The sequence below is a fragment of the Bombus vancouverensis genome, unplaced genomic scaffold (genome assembly GCF_051014615.1).
Source record: "Bombus vancouverensis nearcticus unplaced genomic scaffold, iyBomVanc1_principal scaffold0025, whole genome shotgun sequence".
Taxonomy (NCBI): Eukaryota; Metazoa; Arthropoda; class Insecta; order Hymenoptera; family Apidae; genus Bombus; species Bombus vancouverensis.
The window spans coordinates 145153-165365 of NW_027468916.1; the positions used below are offsets into that span (position 1 = coordinate 145153).

Consider the following 20213-nt stretch of genomic DNA (forward strand, 5'->3'; position numbering starts at 1 on the left):
TTGCTTAAATATAAAACGTGTTAACTCAATGAACAATTAACTAGTGAAAGTGAAAGTTACCTTGTGAACAAGTGATCAACATACAAGAAAGTGTACGTGCAAGTATAGGTTATGGATCGTTGTTCGTGGAACATAATGTACGACAGCTACCTAAAATAAATGAATAAATTAGTCTCAATTGTCTCAGTGCAAAATACGAGGTTACTAAGTGTTATAACTATATTGTGGATAAATCAAAAGGAAGTGTGACACTGTTCGTGGAATAATACAGATAGGGAAAACCTAAAAAAGAAAAAAAAAGGAAAATTATCATGTGTACTCCAATTATTGTTTGAATATACAACGTGTTGATTCAATAAAATTAAAAGAGTGAAAGTGAAAGTTACCTTGTGAACAAGTAATCATCATACGAGAAGGTTTACGTGCAAAATAGGTTATGGATCTCTGTTTGCGAAACACCATGTACAACAGCCAGCTGAAAAATAAATGAACTAATTAACTTCAATTGCCTTAATGCAAAATACAACAGTACTAAATGTTATAACAATACTGTGGAAGCATTGCACTGTTCATCGAACAACACAGATGGCGGAAACCTCAAAAGAAAAGAAGCTTATTACAAGTGCTCCAATTACTGTTTGAATGGGAAACGAGCTAGTTCAACGAATAACGAAAACAGTGAAAGTGCAACTTACCTCGTGAACAATCAATCACCATACAAGGAAGTGTACATGCATGGATTTCGCAGATTAACAAGAAGAAATAAAATAGCTGATAAATATAGAAAGTGGTTAGAAAATAATTAAGATAGATTAATTGAAAGTAAAAGGATATTTTATTATGTATTAATCTACGTAGCATTGTTATATTATTATATCTAACATGTAGAAGTGGATTTTGTAATGCACAATAGCGGTCGCACACACAATGCATTATACACATATTAAATTAAATGAATTAAACAGTACCTTTATAGCCACAGATATAAGACGATTGAAGACAACCGTAGTAAGTATCCAAGGCTTATCGAAGAATCGGATGATGTTGTGGGAATGATCTAGGTAAGTGATGCAGCATCGAAAGAGTAGAATCTGAAGAATTACAGACAATGTTAATCTAACAAATAGATTTTAATCACTAATAAAGAAACTAATTCATATCATACACAAAATAATAGCAAATAGCAAGTACAAGGAATAATAAATTAATAGAAAAGAATGAGAAAGGTCAATAAACACAGAAGTAGGTTAGAAATTAATCAAGATAGACTAACTAAATATTAACAACATGACTGAACTCGGTGCAAAAGAATAAAGTTACGCTACACAAAATATCTGGTAACACAATACACAAAAAACATTAACTAAATTAAACAAGACTTATATAAATGCAAGTCACGTATAATCAAAACAATGACTATCGAAATTCGATAACAATACAATCCATGCTATCACATTAAGGTAGCACACGGTATTGACACACACAATATCATGAAACACAAAACAATATTACAAAAACATTACTAAGTAAAATTATAGTGATTAACAATTAATTAACTATTTCAACGACACGCTACTGTTGACATTAAACCAACGCCATACCAAAGATACACGCGAGCGGCCATGTTGAAAAATTCGTCGCGCTCACATCCAAATAATAGCCAATAGAATGTAATACAGCATCGTAATAGTAATGTTAGGTACTAATAAAAAAAAAAAACAACAACAAAAAAAAGGGGAGAGAGTTAAGGAAAATACATATAATAAATAACAACTAACATAATCATAACATATTATATATATTATATTATATATAGAGATACAGTATTCATACAAGGAACAGGTCCGAATGAAACATATATATATAAAAAAAAAGAAAAAAAAATATATAATATATATATATTAACTATTTTTGTATGTGTGTATAGAACTGATGGCGAATTCATCAACCATTCTCTGAACGACGGATGGAAGAACATGTAGATGTTGTCCAGACGTTTCACGAGGAATCCAGAGAGCATTTTGAATCTCTGCAGAAAATCCTTCCATGCATGTTCGATTACAAAAATCTGACAGACATCGAAAGAATTTTTTTTTTTAGTCCAAGGAATAGCAATCCGTACCGTAGAACTGTAAAGCACCTGTACGCCACTCACGAAACCAAATACTTTTGCTATCCACCTGTAAACAAATGACATTTATAACTATGCATATAACTTTCACCTAATGTTTAACAATATATACATACACGCATGTTGTAAAGTAGGCGATATCTATTGATAATCTAAGTGACTCGTAAAATAAGTCGTCATATTTACCATTGCACGCACATATATATATATATATATATATATATATATATATATATATATTCAAAGACAAGCTATAATTGTAATAAAAAAAAATAATAATAATAATAAAAAAAAAAACAACACAAAAAAAACATATAAACTTTTTTTTTATATATTAATAATAATAATAAAAAGTTATTCTTATTTCTAATAAACCCGAGAGTAAGAAACGATTTAATAAATTGTTGATAGGAAGATGAACTGCCTAGTCATCGTACTCACCCTCATCAAAATAACACACGGCCTGGTAGGATATGACTGCAATGGCAACCACCTCAATGTTACCACTATCTCTCTAAACTCCATCGGGGACTGCAGCATACAGCCTACATTGACTGAAACCCAAGATATTTATATACAATTACTTCAACTCTCAGAATTTGAATTTACCAACGTAAGGCAATGCAAGGTGCAAATAACTCGAATTGTATATTACTGTGGCATGCACTCTCACACGTCGGCAGTGCATAACGGATTCGCCGAATACCTCCATGAAACAACCGCCCAACAATGCGCAAGGATGCACCAAGACGGCACGTTTTCACTCGGACCACAAAACCTTATAGTTGGCCTAAAGGATAATGCAACAGAAACAAGGTCGCTTGTCCTAGCCGGCAAGCTAACAGACGACAGCAGCTGCCAGGGAACACAGTATGTAGACCCATACGGGAGCTGGGAAAAGGTCGTCGTACAAGCAACAATGAGGATAAGTTTAAAATCAGCAGTCGTGCCAGTACGGATCGAGGCGAACAAAATTCTACTGAAATCAGGAACGGTATGTACCTTTAGCGAAGGAAACTGTCTAGACGCTGAAGACGGATACACTTATTGGCAACCACAACCACCCTCACCATGCAAATTTGATCAGTACGATGTGCTATATGAAGGAATTGCTACAAAGATCCAAGAAATAAAAACCAACAGAGAATCAGCACAACCAGTTTACGCACTAACAACGCAGGAAGTAACATTTGCACTGACTAAAACCGGAGAACAGCCACTGTGTGGATATACCCTACTATCCACCGAACATCCCAAATTGTTCCTGTTAGAAACAACAAGAGGAAATACGTTCATCTCCAAAAGAAAAACAGCAGTCGAAAACTTGGACATATTCGCATACGTCAACTCAAAATTCATTTACGTAGAGAAACATATTAAACGACAAATGACAACATTGTACCATGATATATTGACACAAAGATGTACCACGCAGAAGAAACTAATAGAGAATGCTTTAAGCTTAGCAATCTTACTGCCCGATGAATTTGCATATACCATAACCAAAACCCCAGGACACATGGCCCTGATCGCAGGAGAAGCAGTCCACATAGTCAAATGCATTCCGGTACAAGTAAAGGTACGACATACAACAGAATGTTACTCGGAGCTACCCGTTTGGCAAGGGAATCGCACCGCATTTTTAACGCCAAAAACACACATTCTAACGCAACACGGAAACCACAGAGAATGTAGCGCGGTATTACCTACACTATACAATATCGACGGACTCTGGCACAAATTCGTACCAAAACCCATGGAAACAATTGCACCACAGGAACTCCGCCCGGATGTACGTCAAACGTGGCAATATTCAGCACCATCGTCGTTGGCCACGAGCGGAATATACACCCAAAAGGACCTTGATGCACTTCGGGACCACGTCATGTTCCCGGCAGAAAAATCTGCAGTTTTGAACACATTGGCCAGAGGAGCAACAGGAAAAACAATCGTCCCTGGAACAGTAAACATTCTGGGAATGATGGTCGAAAACACATTAACGACAATAGCAAAAAATACCATATCAAGCTTATGGATTGGTTTTATGGAATTTGGAACCGTCAGTGCAGCAATATTTGGAATACTTGTAATATTTAAACTAATCAAGACGATAATAGATATAGCCATACATGGATACCAGTTACGTGAAACTTACGGATGTGGAATCGCCCTATTAGGAGCAATATGCGGCTCAGTTACCCACCTGCTACTATACCTCAAAAGAAAACGAAATATCGATGATCAAACAGCACAACCTCAAGGGAGGCCGGCATTCGTGCGATTGCCTTGGAGAGTGACACCTCGAGCATTTTCGTCAATCGTATTTTGCGCCTAAGATTATTTTTACGCTTAGTAAAGAGTTATCTCGTTGGCCGTGGATTCGTTTGAACCCAACAAACACATTGTTAATAGTGTACATTAAATACATTATTCGTAAATCATATTATTCATTAATCTTACTATTCGTTAAGCTTATTATTCATTAGACTTATTATCTGTTAAACTTAATTATTCGTATAATTTATTATTTATTAACTTCATTGTTCATCAAATTTATTATTCATTAGACTTAATTAATTTTTTAATTAAGCTTTGTGATAGTCTTGTATATACGCGTACATATTGTCACGTCCCGCGCTCCGCACGCGCCGTAACGAGAACAAGAAAACTATCCCATGCAAAACGCGCGAATAAAGATTTGAATGCACAAACGAACACACGGCGCTACGAAACTAAAGGAAGGATTAACAAGGCGAGGGCAACTAATAAATCCAATCAGTATAAAAAGAAATAATAAATGAAACCAGCCAACGGATTGAACGAGTTACGAACCAAACAAATAAACCGGGAAATAAGAATAACTACAAAAGGGGAAATAATTGAAACACCAGATATACATGTATATATAAATATATTTTAATCAATCAACTTGGAGAGTTACATATAAATATAAACATATATGCTAGACATGTAATGAACTAGTAAATACTAGAGTTAATGCTTATAATACTATGCAACAAATACAATATTATCGATTTGTTACGACCGTTCGCGGAGAGACGCGGTCGCGAGGAAAACGCGTCAGCGAGAGGCGTAAATTCTCGCTACGATTCGGTGAATCGACGCCGCGAAGTAGTCGTTTCCCTGTTTCGATTAAGATAACAGAGGTGGTTAAATGAATATGACACAGTAGTAAGTTATATTTCACCGTTTATTCCAACAACTTATAACGAAGACAGTTACGCTGATGCGTATGTACGAGATGAGCGAGTGACTGATCTGCGGGTGTGTATACCCGGTGGAAGGATGTTGACCGTTCGAAGGATGTAAAATCAGTACTGTACTGGGAGACGATGATGTGTCGGAGGAAAGTTAAGGATGGGTGTGTCTAGCGCACGGGACCATCGGATTTGTTGGTGCCGATGTTATTTAGGAGAGTGAGGGAATAGGCTTCGTTTCTAATTGGTTAAACGAAGGATCTTAACCGCCCTCGAGAGAAAGTGGTTAGTGGGAGGACAGTTGCAGCGTACGTGCGAAAAACCAACTTTCCTTAGTTAAGCCGTGGTAGACAATAGTCTTTGGAAATTCTTCCGAACCAGATGTTTGTTTTGTTTGAAGGACCTTTCCTAGGAAATCTATGAGATTTATGGAAGGTCCTTGAAACTATGGAGGATACGCTGCGAGTATCCGAAGACATCTGGTTGCCACATTGCCCGCGGTGTGTGGCCTCGGCTAGGTAGAGTGTTACGCGACGTAACACAATTTATGAAATATAAGTATATACGAAGTTAAGACTTAATAATCAAACGAATACATAAAACATACAATATTGTATTATTAAAGAAATAAAAGTTACATTGTCAGAAACATATATATATGTGTGCGCATTCTATTAAACAGATACATACTTGAAACTAGCCTACATTCCGGTAAAGAATTATAAAATAAGAACTACATTACGAAACATGCATGTCTGTATATATACATATATAAATTATATTAATGTATGCTCTTTCTACATTATTGATTCAAATCAACAATCTAAGATACATACTTAAAACTAGCCTACGTTCCGGTAAAGAGTTATAAAATAAGAACTACGCTACGAAACATGCATGTCTCTATACAAACATATAAAAATCTATATTCTAAACTACTACTAATCTATGTGCATTGTACAATCTAAGATACATATTTAAAACTAGCCTACATGCCGGTAAAACATTATAAAATAAGAATTTGATTATGAAACATGCATGTCTCTATATAAACATATAAATAATCTATTTTTCTAAACTACTACTAATCTATGTGCATTCTACAATCTAAGATACATACTTAAAACTAGCCTATATACCGGTAAAACATTATAAAATAAGAATTTGATTATGAAACATGCATGTCTCTATATAAACATATAAATAATCTATTTTTCTAAACTAAAACTACTATTAATAATCTACAAAAGAAATAGAACACACAACGCAACACTTGGGACTAAGCGACAACCTGTCGATAGCTCAAACGCTCAAAATAATTAACACCGCAACGATTCGAGGAATTGCATACAGAAATTCTATCATCAAACACAATTATGTAAACACACATTAAACGCACAATAATCTAGAAACAAAACCTTCAATACTATGTTGTCACAATACAAGATATATATGTATATATGAAATCAAATGATTGACACATAACCTCAAATACACAACACTATATCACTAAAGAATCTGAATGAAAATCACTTTGCCAGAAATATATACATATATACGTGTGCGTGTGCGTGTTCTATCTTATTAAAAGAAATTAATATAAAACAAATAATTAACATTTCATTTCGTATGAACACTATACGGGCAAGAGAAATAGGCATATAAATATGTATATACATATATATATATATGTACGTGTGAGTGCATATGTTTTGTATTATCGAATGCTCTATAAAATAAACTACTCGAAACAATAAATAACGCGATCAAAGAATTACAAAACATTAGCTATACTGAAGTAACACACAACATAAACATATATATATACGTATATTCACACGAGATATACTACTGTCACTTTAAAATAATGTTAATAAATAAATGTTCTGATTGCGGTAGAATAAGGAAAAACGAGCGACAGACGAAAATTTACTTCGATATCAAACAAAACTAAAGACCCGCCACTAAAACTTTACTGATGACATTTATGAGCAGCCATGTTGGATTTATACGCGTCATGGCGACAGGAATATTAGGGATTAATGGAAGTCAGGCGCGAGAAACAAATCATGAAAACACATTGTTAACACTTTTCTTTAATAAATTTTGTGCGCAACTACAAATGTATAAAAAATATATATATATATGTCGGAGATGAAAGGAAAGCCGAAGCCTTTCCTTGGAAATTTTGGGAACATCCTCTAGTACCTTAGCCAAGATTTTATTATAGTTGTAATTGCTTAAGATTTGTAATAAGCGAGATTGGGTTCGAGGTGACAATCGGTCGCTGAACGTAGCCACGGTCACGGGATGGATGTTTTATCTAACGGAGGTCTGGAGTGGTTGTATGTGTTTTCCGAGAAATGTGGTTGTGGCGGCATGCGGCCTCGAGAGCGGGCCTAGCCACGTGTGATGTTGCCTCGGCAATGGGACATACATTGTATTAGTAATCAAAACTCCAGGCAGAAACTGCCTAGCAACGGCGTTTGGAACCTTCTCGATGCTTCCAAACGGGTATAGAAAACAAAATGCAATCGTACAGGGAGAAAAATCTCCACGAGGCTGGCATTCTTGCGATTGCCTTGGAGAGTGATACATCGAGCATTTTCGACGATCGCATTTGCGTCTAAGTTAGTTTCGCTTAGTAAGGAGTTATCCCGGTGACCGTGGATTCGTTTGAACTCAAACATTGCTAATAGTATTATTTAATTTAATTATTCGTAGATCGTATTATTCATTAGGCTTAGTGTTTGTTAGACTTATTACTAGTTGTACCTATTATTTGTTAAGCTTAGTGATAGACCTGTATATACGTGTAAATAAAATCTCGGCTTTGTGAAACGATGGCTAGTCCACATGAAGAGTCGTCGCGCGCCCAAAATTCGAATCGTGATCCGACATCAGAAGTGGGATTAGAACCGTTTAAAGTGCTACAAGAGCAAATGGTCCTTATGCGCGAGTTAATTCAGACGCTAGCGCACAAACCGGGGGAGCAAAGACCGAGTACGGAATCTAAGGATGCAACGTTACCACGTTTTGACCCCGAAGGCGCGGGCGCCGATCCATCCGCGTGGTGCTCTCATGCTGATCTGATTTTGAAAGACCACCCGATGCAAGATAGTGCGTTACTTTCCGCTCTAAATCGCGCCCTAAGGGGTTCTGCTGCGCATTGGCTTTCACAAATGGTGCGCGGTGGAAAGCTTACCTGGCCAACGTTTAAGGAACAATTTCTTTCGCGTTTTGGTGGCAGAGAGACAGCCGCTTCGGCGTTAATAAGGATATCCAGAGAACGACCGTCGGAGACTGAATGCCCGGGAGCGTACGGTAGTCCCCTCCGCTCCATGCTGCAGATGAAGTTGCAAGATCTAACGATGCCCGAAGTGATCAATGCCCTCGCCCTTTATATACTGAGTTCACAAGATCGACGCTTTCGGCGACTAACGCTCGCGAATAATATCAGGACTGAGGATGAATTTCATGATGAAATGAGGATTCTCCCTTACAACGATCAGCCGACATTTTCGCCAAGAAATTCACTAACGGAACCTGAAGCTAAACGAAGCAGGCTATCAGTTCCTCGGATTAAGTGCTACCGCTGTGGTGCTCACGGACATAGGAGAACGGAGTGTCGCCTGCAAACACAAACGGGGAAGGAGCAGGATATACGAAACCCGAAGGAAAAACGACCAGCCGCATCGTCGAAGGTGACCTGCTTCAAATGCCACGAGGAGGGACATATCGCGCCTAATTGCCCATCATCGCGGAAAAGAAACTACGATTCCATTGACGAACGCCGGATCGACTCCTGTGTAGTGGAAGCTCCGGCTGGTAGATTAAGCCATCTGGGTGAGTCGTATCCATTTTACTTTGATTCTGGGGCCGAGTGTTCGTTAATCAAAGAGTCCCTAGCCTCGAAATTTTCGGGTAAAAGAATAACCGATGTGGTAGTGATGCGGGGGATCGGGAATACTTGTATTAAGAGTACACTTCAGATTTTGTCCACTGTTTGTATTAACGGTCTTACATTGGAGATAGTTTTTCATGTCCTTGCTGACGATTACCTAAAATACGACGTCATGATTGGTCGCGAGATTTTGAGCCAGGGATTCGACGTAAATATCACGCAAAATAGCCTCGTTATTTGTAAAACAAAGGTCGTTAACGCTTGTGGTAAAGTCGCGGAAGATGCGGTCAACATTAACGAGGTTGACACTGATGCGATCGGTAACTATAAAGATCGATTAATCTCTGTTCTCGAAAAATTTAAAGAATCATTCATTACGGGTTTCCCGCGTACTCGCGTCAGTACGGGCCAGTTGGAAATACGGCTAATTGATCCCAACGTCACCGTGCAGAGAAGCCCTTACAGGCTTAGCGAGGAAGAGCGAAGAATAGTACGCGAGAGAATAGACGAATTAATTAAAGCACAAATTGTAAAACCTAGTAATTCGCCGTTCGCGAGCCCTATGATACTCGTGAAGAACGGCTCAGACAGATTGTGTGTAGACTTTCGAGCGCTGAATAAAAATACGGTCGCGGATCGGTATCCCTTACCCCTTATTGCTGACCAAATCGCGAGATTGCAGAGTGCGAGATACTTCATTAGCCTGGACATGGCTAGCGGATTTCACCAGATTCTCATTCATCCTAACTCGACGGAATATACTGCGTTCGTTACCCCCGACGGTCAATACGAATACGTGACGATGCCGTTTGGGTTGAAAAATGCACCAGCCGTTTTCCAGAGAGCCATTTTCAAGGCCTTAGGCGACCTCGCTTATTCGTATGTCGTTGTTTATTTGGACGACGTTCTAATAATCGCCGACTCAATAGATCAAGCTCTAGAAAGGTTGCACACTGTACTAAACACTCTCGTAAACGCCGGATTTTCTTTCAATTTCGCTAAATGTTCTTTTCTGAAGACGTCGGTACTTTATTTGGGATATGTAATTCGTAACGGAGAAGTTCGTCCAAACCCGGGAAAAATACAAGCTTTGAATTCTTTACCTGCACCGTCGACCGTCACACAGCTTAGGCAGTTTATAGGTTTGGCCTCTTACTTCCGAAAATTTATTCCTAAATTTTCACAAGTGATGAAACCCTTGTACGCACTCACTTCTAGTAACAAGCACATAACTTGGACGGACAGGCACGAAAAGATAAGACAACAGATAATTTCCGTTCTGACCGACGCGCCGGTGTTAATGATATTTGATCCCAATCGTCCCATAGAGCTACATACCGACGCTAGTTCGGAGGGGTATGGAGCTATTTTAATGCATAGAGTCGAAAAGGAAAACAGAGTCATCGAATATTATAGTAAAAGGACCAGTCCCGCGGAATCTAGGTATCATTCGTACGAACTGGAGACACTAGCAGTAGTAAGCGCCGTCAAGCATTTCCGACACTACTTACATGGACGGAAATTCTTAGTAGTTACCGACTGTAATTCTTTGAAAGCCTCCAGCAACAAAGTAAACTTAAACGACCGGGTTTATAGGTGGTGGGCTTATTTGCAAACATTAGATTTTGACATCATGTATCGAGAGGGTAAACGAATGGCCCACGTGGATTTCTTTTCGCGAAACTCCGTAGACTTGAATCGCCGTATGATAGACAAGGTCGCAGAGAAAGAGATTAATCTGGCCGAGATCTCCGAAGATTGGCTATTAGCGGAACAACGTCGCGATCCGCAAATCTCCGAAATCGTTAATAAATTACAGAACGAAGAGCTCGCGGAAGATATCGCGAATACCTACGAACTGCGATCCGGTACACTTTACCGTAAAATACAACGAAAGGGCAGAACCCTTTGCTTACCCATTGTTCCGAGAGGTTTTAGATGGTCCGTCATCAACCATGTGCATCAGTCAATTATGCACTTAGGATGGGATAAAACGCTCGAGAAGATCTATGAGTATTATTGGTTCGAGGGAATGGCGAAGTATGTTCGCAAATTTGTCGAGAACTGCCATGCTTGTAGAGTTTCGAAGGCTAGTTCAGGTAAAATACAGGCTGAACTGCATCCTATACCTAAGACCGGCATACCGTGGCATACGGTGCACATGGACATAACGGGCAAGCTGAGTGGCAAGAATGACTCGAAAGAGTATGTAGTCGTCTTGATCGATGCCTTTACGAAATTCGTGCACTTACATCACACACGCAAATTGGATTCGCTTAGCGTTATCAAGGCACTTAAGTCCGCCGTGTTTTTGTTCGGTAGTCCCTGTCGAATAATAGCAGATCAGGGTAGATGTTTCACGGGCCGGGAATTTCAAGAATTCTGTGCAAGCAAACAAATCAAAGTTCATTTGATCGCGACCGGTGCAAGTAGGGCCAATGGGCAAGTAGAACGTGTTATGAGCACGTTAAAAAATATGTTCACAACGGTGGAAACGACCGGGCGCTCATGGCAAGACGCGATCGGGGAGATGCAATTGGCTTTGAATTGCACCATCAACCGCGTAACCAAATCGAGTCCTTTAGAGTTATTGATTGGTAGAGCAGCAAGACCGTATGACTTATTACTACCTGATAACATCGAGGAAAAAGAAATAGATATCTCCAGTGTAAGACAACAGGCAATAAAAGAGATGGAAACTAGTGCTAGGTATGACAAAGAGAGATTCGATAAAACCAAAGCTAAAGTAGTTAGGTTTAATCCCGGTGATTTGGTACTACGCCAAAATGAAGAAAGGAACCAGACAAAATTGGATCCAAAATTCAGGGGCCCGTTTGTGATATCGGAGGTCCTGGAAGGAGACCGATATACCTTGAAAACACTGGATGGGAAAAGGTCATACAAGTACAGTCATGACAGGTTAAGGAAAATGCCGGATAGTTGCATTCCTGCGGAGTTGGATGTCTGTTGTGATGACGAGAACAGTGACCATGGCGATGTGAGTACCCCGATCCCAGAGGATCGTAGAATTATATGAGCCCAGGTGCGGCTATGGGATGGAGTTTAGTGCGGTCAGGCACTGGAAGTGACGATGTCACGAAGCTGGGAGCAATTAATTCATTAATAAACCATCTAAAGAAATTTCTCTAATCGAAATAGTCCTTAGACTATTTCTGGTGGCAGCAACTACCGTGTAAATCGAATGTTTCGATAAAAAAGAATTTTTTAAACTTTAGAAATAGAACTTAACCGGAAATCTTAAATCAATATCTTAAATACAATCATATCATTTAAATTTTCCCTTCCTATTAAATTCAAATTAAATTAAATCAAATTAAATTAAATCACTATAAACATCTAAAAAAAATGTTCCCACAAATAAATCAAATCTTCAGACCAAAAGGACAAAACCCCATCCCACCTCTCAAATTGCCCCCAGAAAAAGCCTCCCTCATCCAAGAAGCAGGTATAGCGATACACAACGCCATCAAAGACACCGAGGGTAACTCCATCATAACTAAAACAACAGAAAAGCTAGACATTATCGGCACCCACTTTTCCAAAATATACACACAAAATGAACCTATGGGCCGAGAACAACTAAACAGAATTATCATCGCCGAAACAAACAAACTCAAAAATGAAATGGAACAAGTCAAAACGCTAAACAGAACAGTCCGCACATTCTCAAACGAAAACACCGCAGACAACCCCAAACAACCAGATCCAGAAATAAACTACTTCACAAATTACATTCAATTAAACACAATCTTCTCCAAACTAAACAACAAAAAATCCTCCGGCTTCGACGGCATCCCAAACATTTTACTCAAGCGCCTGCCGAACAAAATAAGATGGTACTACACAGTATTCTTCAACAATGCACTAAACAACACATATTTCCCCAGAAAATGGAAAAAAGCCAAATTGATAGCTATTACAAAAAAAGATAAAGATGGCTCATCGCCCGCAAACCTACGACCCATAAGTCTCCTCCCCAACATAAGCAAAGTATTTAAAATAATCATAAACAACACCCTAACCTCCTTCTGCACAAAAAATGACATAATCCCAGAAAATCAATTTGGCTTCCGGCACAAACACTCCACAATTCACGCAATAAACAAACTTACGTCGGACATCTGCTGGGCTCTAAACGCAAAGCAACGAGTAGCCGCCTGCTTAATAGACCTCGAAGAAGCTTTCGACACAGTCTGGATCCCAGGTCTCATATACAAATTGATCAAGAAAAACTTTCCTAAATACCTAATTAAAATAGTCTGGAACATGATTACAAGCAGAACATTCGTAATGACCGAAGGTTCACACACATCAAGCAAAGAATTCTCCATAAAAAACGGTCTACAACAAGGTACAGTAAATTCCCCGTTACTTTTCAGTATTTACAACAGTGACCTACTAAATCTCTTACTACCACGCATGGAAACTAAAAATCAATACAAGCAAATGCGAAACCATACTGTTTAGACCCATGTCAAGTGAAATCGGCCCAATTGAAAGAGAATACTGCAAAAAATTCCAACTAGGAGAAAAAGCAAACAAAGGGGCACTCATACCATATCAGAACTCAATTCTGCCCCCGTATAACACAGGTGCAAACATTGTAAATATTGTAAATTTTGTAAATAAACCTATTTAACATCCCCCTCCCCCTCCCTCTCCCTCTTCTCATCCCGCCCCTCCCCAAAGTTACACAGCACCCAAAAAGTAGACTACCGAAGCGTGCTGTTTTGCGACCAAGTTTTCAGGACAGAAAAAAACAACCAACAACAAAATCACATAAAAGCTCCACTCCCCAACGGCTTAAATCCAACGAATAGATTAAAACACAAAAAATGTAAAACGGCGACACATAACATAGTATGGCTATGTCGTATCGTCGCGTATCGGTACTTCTGTCTAACACATCTTATCAAAATTCATGGTTTATTGTGAATACCCAAATGTATTAAAATGTATCTTGGTTTAAATAAACGTTATTAAAAAAAATATATAATAAATTTTACCACTATATCTAAAGTTCAATTCTTCAACTTATTTGTGAAATGTTCGAACTGCGACGCGAGGAGATTACCGGTAATATGTCAATTTCGTGATTTGTTGTGTCTCGTGTGTGGCAACAGCAACGACGGCGACGTCTATCGAGAGTAAAAGTAATATCGAAGTATACCTTACCATGACATTTTAAAATGTGTAATCTTTGATAAATGTATATTAATAAAATTTCATATGAAGAAAGTTTTTGGGAATCCGTATTATATCCATCGAGCAGAAAACGAAGACTTGACGGAAGTCGACGACAATGGAGATAAAAGTCTCTATCGTAATATTACTTTTATTGATTTTAACGTCAGATGGAACGGGTTTCGGCAGAAAACGATCCTCCAAATGTCAGAGGTAACGAGCAGGCTTCAAGTAAAAACGAGCAGAAGTCAACACCCGATTATTATTATTACTGTGACTCAACAGAGTTTGGAGTAGTACAAAGGATTCCGTATTTGCGTTCTTGTTCACCGTGCGACATGATAGAAATTGATTTCTCTTCCGCTTGTATCAGATACGGGATGTGCCTTGCCATTGCTAAAAAAGTTGATTCTTTTTCTCCGGTCTCGGTTATTCTATTTCTCTTTATTTGCATATTTTTTAAACACAAATATAGATGTTTTACGATTATTTATATTGTTGATGACATTATTTGACGAATTCTTCGAGAACTTCGCAAGGAAATCCAGACATAAATGATATTTAAAATGTTTATAGCAGTTCTGAAGTAAAGAAAAGCGATATGAATTTGAAATGATGGATCATTTCAATGACTTTATTATTTCCATTTTAGACATAACACAGGGAAACTTTATAATTTTTAAATCTCTTTGATTTAAAAATTGATTGATGGTTCGTTTACATTTAAGAGCACCTATGTGACTAAAGTCACCTAGTTCTTACATAGGCATGAGAAAAACAATAGACAACGTTAGATCAGAAGGACGGTTTCGTGTTTCAAGGGGCTAGACCGAGAGGTCAGAGTATGCGAGTCGAAAAGTGAGTGTGTTGCGAGAGTCAGAGTTGATCGAGACATCGAGGAGTAGAGTTGAGAGAATTGATCGAATTGTCAGTGTTGTAGAGTTGTTAGAGTTGCTAGTGAGAGAGAGAAAGAGAGAGTGTGTTAGATTCGTTGTGACGAGAGTTACCAAATAACTGTAAAGTTGTTTGAGATAGATACGAGTATCGCATTTAATTTCAGTTAAACAAACATCGTTTTCTGTCCAATTAACGCCTGTATATTCAATTCAATATTAATAAATTGTAAGTAATCGGGGAAAAATTTATATCTTTAATTTCTACGATACTACAGTATCTTTCTACATTTATTTTTCATTTTGCGTATCTGTATGTTGCCTTAATTGCTGTCTACATATTATTTTAGTTGCATTTTTCTTTTGGATCGGAAATGACTAACCTGTGTTTCATCAATAATTTATCTTCCTTCTCTTGGTGCATTTCTAAATGAATTTTTTACTCCAAGAGTCAACATCACTTTTTTTCAACCTCTTTTTTAGTTGACAAGAGTACAAAGCTATATATAGGCCAAAACATGTATGTATTTTTCGATAAAAGATAAATCTTTATTCAAAATCTACGAGACTGCACGCAGATATTTCAAATTACAGCGAATATTATCACGAATACTTCGCGTTAAACATCTTACATCTTTTAACATTTTCAGAGACGCGTAAACATCCGCAAGCTATTTATCACTTTATCCATTGCATATTGTAGCGGCACATGAGTCATAGGACGATGCGAATCGAGAGTAACTCATGTTGTTGATTTGCCTCGGGGCATTGATACCGTCTCGATGTACGAAACTTGATAATAAACAAACTCCGGACAAAACAATATCGCCGCTATGCGCAACCGTCAACCGAAGTCGAATTTAAACTCGTTAGAAGGAGATCGTTAAAAGAGTACTGCCGATAGTTTTAAATACATTTGACTACACCAAATATTAACTTGTCTCATCACTATATACACCAACACGTTTAATCAACCTCCACATAACCGAGAAGTGATTTCAAATTTGACCCACGTTTCCATCTACTTCGCTTTCTTCTTTATTTTTGAAGAAATGCACTTTCACTATTTATCAGCTAAGCGAACTCGAAACAAATGAAAATTCCCAACCACCACGTAGATCAAAGCCTATCAGTCTTTTTCGAACCTGTAGGTTACAACGAGATTCTCATCTCGACCCGAAGCTCATAGTTAGAGTTCGAACTGGGCTATAAAGTAGCACGACCACAAGCAGCACGAACAGTCCGTAAAAATAGAGAACAGGATCAAGCGGTGCATCGGTATCGCTTATACGTACAATATTTCGTAGCACGTACGTCACGAGCGCGAGCTCGAACTCGCGGACCCGTTCGTTACGTAACAGCTGCAGTCTGATAATAAATGTAAAATACAGGCGGGCTGAGTTACGAGGCGTTGTGCAGGGCCCGCAAAACGCCAGCCGAACTTTGAGCTTGTTCAACGAAGCGCTTCACGCGAGAAACATCGAGACGACTGGAAATAACGTATAGGCGAACCACAGCATGTAACCGTAACATGATCGATATAGTATATCGATGTCGATAAGGGAAACACGGCTTAGTTACTTATTTAAACGCCAATTTCCAAGCGCGCAAAGATCACATTTCAGAATGGCAGAATTTGAAGACCACGAGAAGAACGTAATTTGATCTTCACCTAACCAAACGTACGACACGGGACATTCCAACTTACGCGTCAAGTAACGTCCAAAATGCGACAAAATGAACTTGTTATGTTCCCTTGTGATCTTCGAATTCTATTCTCCTTGAGTGGATATTAAGAAACAATCGATGCTCGAGGAACTAACGAGCCGCGTTCGTTTCGTCGAATTTATTAAATTACCAATTACGACAAGTTGAAATTATTGTTTAACGCATTTATACAACGTCAAAGATAAATTGTGCAAAATACAAAACGTGTGAGCCGAAGAGGAAACCTGGAACTGTCGGTGCAGGCGATGACCATAAAATAGGTGTCGAGACGGTGCAGAGATAATCGGCTGGAAAGCCAACCAGCTGGGACCGAGCTATATGCTGGCAGCTCCGCCTCCTCGTGGCCGCCGCTGGTAACGACGCGACGCGATGCATGCATCGTTCTCCGGGCGGGGGGCGCTAGAGGGTAGACGAGAATGAAAACGAACACCTAGATGCGAAGCCAGTATGAATTTTTACTCGAGGTATGGCGCGGTCGATCAAAAGGTCGGGCTCTGAAACGCACACATTACTTGTAAGTCCAAGTGAGTTAATTGTGAAGAAATTTTTTGTGAAGAAATTTTTTGTGAAGAAATTGATTTAAAGAAACAAAGCATTACGATAATTGCAGTAACCCCTAATAAATAATCCCTGATTCTCTCGTTTCCGTATGAGCGAGTTAGAAAAGGCGATTTATGAGGAAAACGCTGACCATGCTTTTGTTACTCCTGCATTGTTCCTGCTGACCGTTAAGGCAGGCAGTCAGATTCGTAATAAGACTAAAACGTATCTGCGATCCTTTTAATTAACGACACCGCCTTCTTCTTCTCTCGCGCGATTCCCTTAACCTCTTAACCTATGATTTACGTTCGAGAATTTTGGGCCGAAAACGTAGACATGCTATTATATATTATATTTGGCTCGATCATCGTATTACGGGCTATGCTTGTAACATTTACGTTTGGTCCGATTATATACTACGGGCTATGCCCGCAATATTTACGTTTGTCCCGATCCCGTTGTAGGTTAAGGGATTAATTAACTCACGTGCCCACTTTTCGAGAGGCCGAGTTAATTGCACGCAATAAAACTCGAAAATATGCGAACTAGCGAATTTATTTACGTCGCGTGTCGTTGTCACGATCATCAGCCTTTTAGGAAACAAACCTCTGACAGAGTTATTACGCTGTTTCACAGCTCTTACAATATGAGAAATTAATTAATAATAATAATTAATTAATTAATTAATTAATTAATTAATTAACCTCCCTATTCTTCATTACCTTTTTCATGTTTACGTGTTTAAAATTTCTACATCATCGTAAGAAATATTTCGAATATTCGGGGCTCAAATGAAATTTCCACGGATTATCCCGCGAAGATATGTATGTCGGGTTTACATTGGAATTAGGGTTAGGGGCGTGAAACGAATCTTCGTTTGGATTACACGTGTCGTTATGCAATAGAGAAGACATCGACTAGTGCAAATACGATTATCATAGAACTGGAAAAGTCTTTTTTTTTTTTGTTATTTAAAATTTCACATTCACAATTTGTCCAGTAGGACATTTGGTAAAATATTATAGCGGCGTGCTAATATAACATGTGGGTGGCTACCCCCAGCGGGGTACCATCTTCGTGTTTGTTAAGATATATCCTTTGTGAGATCTGCTGGGTGTTTCCTTTTTAGTCTTCTTTCTATGGTTGTGTTGAACGTTTCCGCTGCCAGCCGATTCAGGTGCGTTGCTATTCTTTCTCTGTACCTTCTTGCGAATCTGCTAATTTCTTCCTTGACCGTTGGTATTCCAAGGTCTTTCCGTATGTCCTCGTTTCTAACGTACCATGGGGCGTTTACAATTGATCTAAGAATTTTAGCTTGGATTGTCTCTATTTTGCTTATATGGCTCATTGCTGCTGTTCCCCAAAGTGGTAGTCCAAATTGGTTTAATGATCGTTTTGTATATTTTTAGTTTGTTTTCTATGCTTAGTTTGGATTTTCAACTTGTTAACCAATACATTTGTCTCCTTGGTAATTGTATTTTGTCTATTATAGATTTAATATGCTGTTTCCATGTGAATCGTGTATCTAAGTGGAGTCCTAGGTATTTGACTTGCCTTGTTTGTATTATGTGCGTGCCGTTCAGTGTAATGTTTGGTGGTATCTGTTTTCGCAGTATGAATGTAATGTGGTTGCATTTATCGGGGTTTGCTTTAATTTGTTTAACTTGAAGCCACTTTTCTATGTTTGTAATATGTTCTTGTAGTAATGTGACTGCTGTTGCAGGGTTAATGTGCCTGACTAGTACAGCTGTGTCGTCCGTAAATGTCAGTATTTTGCTATTAGTAGTTGTTGGCATGTTGGCCGTGTATAGTGTGTATAGAATTGGTCCTAAGACGCTTCTTTGCGGAACCCCTGCCATGATGTCTTTAACTTCAGAGTATGTGTCTTTAATTTTAACTAGGAAGGTTCTGCTGCGTAAGTAAGATTTAATTAATGGTATATCTGCTCCGGGAATTGTTTTCTGATTGATTGAAGTAGACTTTCGTGGTTTATTTTGTCAAATGCTTTCTCGATGTCCATAAAGAAGGTTGTGCAGTATTGTTTGTTTTCTACTGCTAGAATTATTTCATTTGTAAGTCTGTGCATTTGCTCTATCGTAGAGTGTTTGTTTCTGAATCCAAATTGGTGATCTGGTATTAATAAGCGTGTCTATTATCTGGGCCTCGACAAATATTGGTGGTGGTTTTGTAGTGTTCGTTGATTTAGTTGTGTTTTTGGTTGCTGGGTCGTCGTCTATTTCTTCCGTAAGTGAACTGAAGGAGTTTCTTAGTGGTAATTCTTGCAGCCATCGCTGCTTTTCCGTATCTAGATTACCTGTTATTTTTCTTTTTTTGTTATAGCTGGCCACCTTCCATCTTTCGTCCTGTTGAGTTGTTTCTTTGTTGGTTTCCATGTCAACTTCAATTGTGGCTGAGCAGTCATGTCCTTGATTTGTTTGTTGACTTGTTTTTGATGTGTCTGTTGTTTTGTATATGTAGTACTGATTTTCTTTGTTTATAATTTTTATTGGTGTAATTTTTTTCATGGTAGGTTTGCTAGTCTTCTTAATAGAAGACACGGGTTTCCACCATTTGGCTATAGGCGTAGCCGTTCT

The 20213-nt window shown here is 38.5% G+C and overlaps 2 protein-coding genes across 4 annotated transcripts in view; one reads left to right on the forward strand and one right to left on the reverse strand.

The window, feature by feature from the left end:
* Nucleotides 1–20213, reverse strand: part of LOC143304168 (uncharacterized) — a 105816-nt gene that overhangs the window by 12174 nt on the left and 73429 nt on the right. The window contains exons 3-5 of one of the 3 annotated variants that reach the window (XM_076626537.1): nucleotides 969–1091; nucleotides 387–475; nucleotides 61–146 (exon numbers count right to left, since the gene is read on the reverse strand). In XM_076626537.1, the coding sequence (XP_076482652.1) occupies nucleotides 419–475; nucleotides 969–1091 (180 nt within the window). In that variant the 3' untranslated portion in view covers nucleotides 61–146; nucleotides 387–418. Of the gene's footprint in view, nucleotides 1–60; nucleotides 283–386; nucleotides 476–968; nucleotides 1092–20213 lie in introns of all 3 variants that reach the window. The other 2 variants (XM_076626535.1, XM_076626536.1) reach the window with 2 other exon arrangements.
* LOC143304166 (uncharacterized) lies at nucleotides 1909–6002 on the forward strand. The gene is made up of 2 exons (XM_076626533.1): nucleotides 1909–2052; nucleotides 2543–6002. Exons 1-2 carry the CDS (start codon nucleotides 1967–1969, stop codon nucleotides 4464–4466), a joined length of 2010 nt encoding a protein of 669 aa, XP_076482648.1. The 5' UTR covers nucleotides 1909–1966; the 3' UTR covers nucleotides 4467–6002.